A 7,877-nucleotide genomic window follows, 5' to 3' on the forward strand; every position below is an offset into this window, starting at 1 on the left:
TATCTGGTATATAGGTGAATGTGGCCAGTGAAGGTGGGAAGTACGGTGGATTCCATTTGACGCACTACTAGTTTGCATAACAAACCAGATAAAGAGCTGCCCATGGGGACTGTCTTGCTTTGTAGAAAAGTTTCTTCTTTGAATGAGAAAAAGAATGAATGACAGAGCAAGTTGGTTAATTCCAAAATGTGTTTATGGTGTTTGTTGGCATCCTTAACGTGAGAGAGGAGGAAATCACAGAGGAAGCAGAAACAATGTTCAATGCAGATAGATGGATATAGTGATTGGAAGTCGAAGACTGTGAAGTGAAGATTGTCCTGGATAGTAAGTTCCTTGAGACAACCTATTAATTCCAGAGGATTAGCTATGGAGTATGGATATTGAGGGTCCATGATGAAAATCTTTATTTTCTTTTACAGTTGTATGGTAAGTGATGAAGCTTTGTTCACAATTTAGTTGGTTGCCTGGTTTGTGAGTTTTGGCAAAGACGAAGATGTGTGGAATTTCTGGAGCAATGACAGCAGTGTGGTGGAGTTGTAGGATACCTGCTAGGGGGTGTTGTTGAGTCGAATGACTCTAGCCTGTAATTTACATAGGTAGTTGTCAGGGGCCACTGAACATCTAGTGTCCTGGATGTAATCCTATATTCCCTTGCAGTATGTGGATCAGTGCATAAGAACAATGCTTTTGGTTTTGTTGGCCTTCAGGGTGATGATACCATGTGTTTTCATCCATGCTTTGGTATTGTGAATGGGTTTCCACAAAGTTGTCTCATGCCTATAAACCCGTTTGTTCCTGAGGTTGAAAACCGTTTTCCAACAGTAAAATTCTTTCTGTAGATCTTTCATGCTTTCTAGGAGATGTTCAACTTCTGAGATGATGGTCTCAGGTATTGCCTTAGAAGGTAGAGGAGTGAAAGACATGCCAAATTTGGTGGCTTGTTTTATACAGTCTGGAGGAATGATGTTATCATTTGGCTTTCCGCAGAAGTTCAGCTATCTCCTTTCTACTCCATAATGCCAAAAATCATACCAACAAGAACCATCCTCCCAGGCATCTACCACATTCCCATCACTGTTGATACAACTGCCATTGATACAACTGCCACCTGCAATACATAGGCTTCTGTCAAAAAAGGATTAAACAATATGGCTTTGGCCACGTACACATCCATTCCTGGCATCCAAGCGAACTTCCAAGAGACACACCTCCTACACTATGAATCTAAACCACATGTGCTGAAACATCTAGAGCAGGTGGAAATTTACAAGGCCACCCGCCATAACGCAGCTATAAATTTTTGAGATGTTGATTCCTTCCCTTCTGAATGGAAATTATTCTACAAACTGTAAACACTCCTTCCCTCTCCTTACATCACACTCCCCCATCCCTTCACACATGTTTGGCAACTCCTGGTGCTTTTCACAGCAGTTTGCTTGCCTGATGATGTCTGTTTAACACAGGCAAAAATGTTTTCGCTTTATGTTTAAATTTCTCAATGGTATCTTAGGTGTTTGTAGTGTTCATTTTTATCTAATAATAACCAGTTGTTAAGTAGCAGTTATCAGAAAAAGAGTAAATGTAATAATTTTTTATAGTGTGTTTGACATTCACGTAGAAGCACCCATTACAATTCCATTAGCCTAATTTTTAAGATACTTGTTAGCAAAAGATTTTCCAACTGAAGCATAATTTTCTTTATCATATTTGAAAAATTGCAAATAACTTAGCAATTACTTTTTATTATTCAAAATATTTTTGTTTTCTTCAAATATCAAACAAAAATAAAAAATTAAGTAATTTTGTTTAATGAAGTAATGATAAACATAGTCCAGTTTTAAGAAGTTTATGTTTTATCTTTGTAATATGTCTTACCAAGTTACAATGAAAATTTTTATTTCTTCTAATACCTCAGTTTTCAAAGTAACTAGTGTAGCTCTAGTGGTACTTGGAGATGTAACAGATAATAAGATGAAGATATCCAAATATCAGCATAGCGTAGATTTAAAATCATCCATTGCAGATTAAAATCATGTATTGTACATGTGGACTACCCACTAACTTTTTCATCTAATCTAAATTAGACAAATGTCACAATTTTAAGAAATTATTTACAAATTAAGTATTTTTAATGCATTTGTTCCATGTTATTTTGATTGAAAATACTTATTAGGTATAATCATTTAAATTTTGTTAGTTCTTGATAAAATTATATTGGCAGTTGGGCAATAATACTTAAATAACTTCAAAAATTTAATAGAAACAATAACCATCTGTAATTGTATTTTATTGGTCTTTTGCTCTGCAATATACTATTTCAGAAAAAAATAAAGTATAATTTTGCCTTGTAAATTTCCACCTGCTCTAGATGTTTCAGCACATGTGGTTTAGATTCATAGTGTAGGAGGTGTGTCTCTTGGAAGTTCACTTGGATGCCGGGAACAGATGCATATGTGGCCAAAACCGTTTTGTTTAATTAATATTAATCACCTTAAATTTGAAATATTTATTTTATTAATATGCATTAAAAAGTCATATTTAATCTTTTGTTTATCTTTTAATTTAAGGAAAAACTTTATTGTGAAATTATGTTTCTATTTTGATTTTTTCTGTTTATAATTTTTGTTTATGTTCAAAGAATAATTATAATAGTTGAATTCTTTTACAAATAAATAAGAATTTCTTAAATTAATCAATAAAAATGATCTTTATAAAAATATTTTATGAAGTTTATTATTAATCTGAGGGTTGCTTGATATGTATTGGCAAAAGTTTGTTTACCTCAAACTACAAGATGTGTCTGGAATAATTAATGGGCTTTTTAATCCTAATTAAATTATAAACAATTTGATGTTATTTCCATAATTGTACACATAACTCCTCTGATGCAATAACGTCAGCAACAGTGCAGAGCCATTTGACATATTTTTTATAACCTGTTATCATGTTTGGAGCAAATGTGTTATATGAAGATTGCTTCTAAGTGTGGAATAAAGAGCACAAAGAATTGGTAAAAGCTGAAGATACAAATGCTCTTTCATATCATTCAGTGAAAGTGGCAAGATGGTTTAAACTGTTAACAGAGGACTGAAGTTAATAACATGCCAGAGAGAGAGGCTTCTTTATCAGTTACCTTTATGACACAGTCTTTGACACTATGGTATCAGTGTACAAGGTTCAACTATAATGTCAAATTATTTGCAATATAGCAAAGATTAATATAAATATATCATCATTCATGTACATCTTTTAGATTTTGAGATAACAAATAGTTGCCACTTGTGAGCCGCCGGGGAGGTTGGGAAGGCCTCTCCTTCCGGCCACAGGTTGGTGACATACTTTCTTGTCAAGGATGGCGTTTCGTTCAGTTACGCGTTACGCGAGTGGAGGAGAGTCAGAGGGGTTGACAATAAGACATTGGCAAGTCGAGTAATGACACCATTTAAATGTCTTTTAGCAAAACATTTAAAAGTTTATTTAACCTGCTAACTAAATAAAAATTTACAAAACTCCTTCGACTTTGCGGATGAGAGAGAGAGTGTTCACAATAATATTTCATACCTCTGAGATAATATCGGATGGATATTCTGGCTTTAATTGTTCCTAAATGCGGTGTGAGGTGTAGCCCAAGGTCTTCCAATTAAGGTCGTACAGTAAGTATAAAGGAAGTTAATGTCCGTCTTGGTCATTCGATTGGCAACTCCCCCGAGAGGGGAAGGAGGGGTGCTTTTATACGTTTTGTGGTGGGAAAATTCGTCAGGTGACCAATTGTTTTAGCAGGTGTGGGGTTAAAGTTGGTGTTAGAATGACAACATTATGACGAATTTCGCCAGTAATTGTAAACTATATACGGGTTGATCATGAGAATAGAAAGAGTTATAAACTTCTCATGCACTTTATATTTTGTTTCTGTAGGTTCAAATTCCTCTAGTTAAAGGAATTTATTATAAATTTAAAGGATTAACTTCTTTTATGAAATTATATGAACTTCGAATTTCACACACTATTTATCAATTTGTATATAAAAATCTATTTTTAGTGATAATGTCCAAAAAAGTTTCTTGTTTATTTTTAAAATATTTTAATATTAATGTCAATAATTGTATTAATAAGTCAGTTTTCTAATATTATTGTTTAATTTTATAGTATCAGCAAAGAAATTACGAGATGAATTTAGAAAAAATATTTCAGTAAATGATCCTAAAAGAATTGAAGAGGTATGATTTTATTCAATATTCAAAATATATTTTGTAATAAAATAAAAGGTATTTTTATATATGATTTGAAATTTTTCCATTATGAAGGATTAGTTAATTTATATTGATACAATTAATATGGAATATGCTTCCTGCCTAAATCAGATGGTGCTATGGGAATCATTCTCTTATGGTGGAAATTTGAAAAACATGGTTACAAACATGTACTTATATAGGTGCAATGAACATAGTTTTAAGAAATAATTTTATTTCCTATCACTTTTGAGGATTTTTTTTTAGAAAATCCTTTAGAACAGGAAAAATTAAAATAAATGGACTGTTTTTGTAATGTTACTCAAAATATTCAAAAATATATAGCTTTTGATAAATGTATTCTACAAATGCATATATATATAAATCTAGCTAAGAAATTCAATTACAAGTTGCCCAAAGGAAAATTAATCATTTATATTACATCTTTTTTGATCATTTTTTTAAAAATGTAATTAAAATTTAATTTTATAAAAATGTATCAATACAAATACATTTTTATAAAAATTATGCTTTATTTTAAAAATAAAAATATTAATGCAAAAGTTTTTAAAATCTCTTTAATGCTTATTGAAAAAGAACAAAGTACATGCAAGATTTGCTGTCATCAATGTAGGACATAAGAGAACTGATAAAAGAATCAACATAAACATGTTAACTTAATGGCAGTATATTATTTTTCAGCTTAATGACCAATGGAAAATGATTAATGCTTTTTGCTCATGCAGGCAGGACTTCTTGGTAGTTGCAAGCATGCAGCACATCTTATTTTTTTATTAGTAAAGAAGAAAAATAGAACCAAGAGCAAGTTTACTACAAACTTGGAATAAACCAGCAACTTTAATAAAAAGAAGCATAAACAAGCAACAAGGCTTAGCCACATTTTTGGAACAAGAAAACATATAAGAAAGCAAACCAACACATATCTCCAGTTGATCCAAATAGAGTATATTGATAGAAAACTCTTCAGATATTATCTGCTCAATGAAGAGTGCATTACCCAGAAATGCCATGGCTACACTGTTCTCCAGATGGAATTATCAGAGACAGTGACAGTTATTGTATATTGGAAATAAAATGTCCATCAAAACTTAGGAATGTTTCTATAATTAACCCGGCGTGAGTGAGGTCAGGTATGTCATACCCGAGAAGATTTTAAACGCAGATTATTTAATATTATTGTTGCTATGCAAATCCCGTTGTCACAGTAGCTGGAGGTAAGGGAGTGGGGGGCTAGGCGCAGTGTTGAGTTTAGTGTTCCGCCAGTGTCAGCGGGAGATACATATGAGCAAAGGTGGCTGGGGTACGTCACACCTGACCTCATAGTTGTTACATTTTTGAGTTGACAGTAAGTTTATGAGTTATAGTTATTTATAGTATTTTTAGATTTATTTCTAGATTTCTCAAATGATAGTCTTTGCATTAGACAAAAAACACATCTTCCAATGGAAACTCGAAAAGTGATTACTGATCAACTGGGAGAACCTTCATTACCTGTTTCCAAAAAAATGGCTAATAAATATGTCAGGTGTACTAAAAAACAGATAGGAAAACAAAACATTGCTGTTCGAAGTGTGAGAAGCCAAAATGTATGAAGCATGCAATTTTTATGTGTGGAGATTGTGCTGATTTGTAGGTGTAATGTTGGTGCTGTGTAAATTGATCTCATAAGACCTTTTAGTTTTTTTTTCTATTTTTATAATTGAAAGATACTATAGTTATGTTGATTAACCAAAGAAGTTGTAATTTTGTTAGAATTTTATACGAAAAAATGTTAAACTACCAAAACTTGTACTTTTTCAAAGAAAATATAGACACTTTGTTATTTCAATTAAAAAAAAATGCTTTTCAATCTTAAACATAATATTTTATTTACTCATCTTGTTGAATAGATACTATTCTTATTATCCCAAGTGAAAAAATACTTTATACACAATTATAGTATAAAAAATTCGACATCAAAGTTTCGGGTATCTCCTACCCACCTCATAGTTGGTGTAACAATTTCTCACCTCATTCACGCCGAGTTAATGAAGATGAACAAATAAAAGTAAAGCCTCTGTATAGCATTAATCCATGTTTTTCTTCTAACTGGTTCTTTTTTCATTTGAAAAAATAAAAAAACTACCCCATGTTATTATTATAAGAATTATTACATCCTGCCATGTTACAAATACCTTGTTTCTTTATCTCAGACAAAAAATTCACTGAATTTGCCATATTAGCTCAGTTGTAACTCTGTTGTTTGTAATTACAAAGTTCAATATTTTACTACAAGAGTTATCCATCAGTAGCACAAAACTTATGGGCAGGGCACCTATATCATTATTAGTGTATAATCTAGAAGCATAGAATTTCTAGTCTTTTGGCTAATTCAGTTCATAGAATTCTAGCCAAATTAAGAAAGTTGTTGTATCCTGCATGACTACTTTTTGCATGAATCACCAGCACTTAATTTCATCTAATTTTATCTTTAGTTAATATTTCTACAAAGAGTTGCTGATGGGAATTCCTTGTAAGATCAGTTTTCTCAAAACACTTTTTTCCTGAAGTTTTGACATCAGACGTACAGCACCTAGTCAGGAGAATAACAGGGATTTCAGGTCAAAAAATGAAAATATTGAAAAATTATTGAGGATGGAACAAATGTTAAGGAATCTCTGTAGTACAACTTTCAGCTTAAAATAAATTAACTATTAGATTGTCACTACCACTGAAAACATGCATTCATTACTTAATTTTATGTGTAAAATGTATATTAAAAACTAAATTATACCAATTTTGGCTAAAATTATGCATTATAGAAAATAAATGTATTCTATTATATGTCATTTGAAATTATGTTAAAAGTTATAATTATATCACAACTGATAATTCTGTTGAGCAATGACAATATTGAATATTGCATATTGAATTGCATAGATTATTATTTTGTTGCCAAATTGGATCTATAGGAAAATAAGAGTGGAAAGTTAGAATACTGGCAGCAACGGCTTAATGGTAACTTGCATCTGAGGCAAAACTGATTTTTACTGCTTCTGCTACCAGAACCATTGACAATAGTAATTGCACTCTTGTATGAACTATTTATGAACAACTTTGATGTACATTTACTATATTCAGCTTATTGTTTTTATTTAATTTTTTCTCTTTTTGAACACTTTTGACTGCTCATTTTACTACTACTACTACTACTACTACTACTACTACTCAATATGCCACTTGAAGCAATTGCCTTGTCACTAGGATCACTGATGACAAGGCAATTGCTTCAAGTGGCAAAGTGAGTATGTAGTGGGTTTTATGGGGCCTAGGGCTTACTAAAGTTTAATGGAGCCCCATTTTTTGTTTCACATAAACTTTAATTTTATTTGGCATATATATGTATAACAAAGACATAAATACAGTAGAGCGTTGATTTTCCGAAAGTCAATCATCCGAAAGAATTCCAGTCGGCAAATTTAAATTTTCGCCAGTGCTGTGGCGCTTCAATCTTTGGCTATGTCTTGGGCTACTCAAATATTTTACGTTTTTGATACTAAATTAACATCTGAAGTATAATTTTTTATTATTTTTATATTTTTCAATATATTTATTTTGTTTGTACAAAATAAAAAAATAATTTTTAAC

At 31.6% G+C, this 7,877-nt stretch overlaps 1 protein-coding gene across 6 annotated transcripts in view; it reads left to right on the plus strand.

Moving 5' to 3' along the window:
* The window catches only part of LOC111627078 (complex III assembly factor LYRM7-like), a 29,075-nt gene that overhangs the window by 16,333 nt on the left and 4,865 nt on the right, over positions 1-7,877 (plus strand). For all 6 annotated transcript variants that reach the window (XR_002756973.1, XR_002756974.1, XM_023370633.1 and 3 more), the window contains one exon: positions 4,147-4,217. Coding sequence is in view for 4 of the 6 variants with exons in the window: in XM_023370633.1 (XP_023226401.1) it covers positions 4,147-4,217 (71 nt within the window). In the remaining 2 variants the exon portion in view is untranslated. The remainder of the gene's footprint in view (positions 1-4,146; positions 4,218-7,877) is intronic.

This window comes from Centruroides sculpturatus, unplaced genomic scaffold, assembly GCF_000671375.1.
Source record: "Centruroides sculpturatus isolate CEXI.00-Female unplaced genomic scaffold, Cexi_2.0 scaffold473, whole genome shotgun sequence".
NCBI lineage: Eukaryota > Metazoa > Arthropoda > Arachnida > Scorpiones > Buthidae > Centruroides > Centruroides sculpturatus.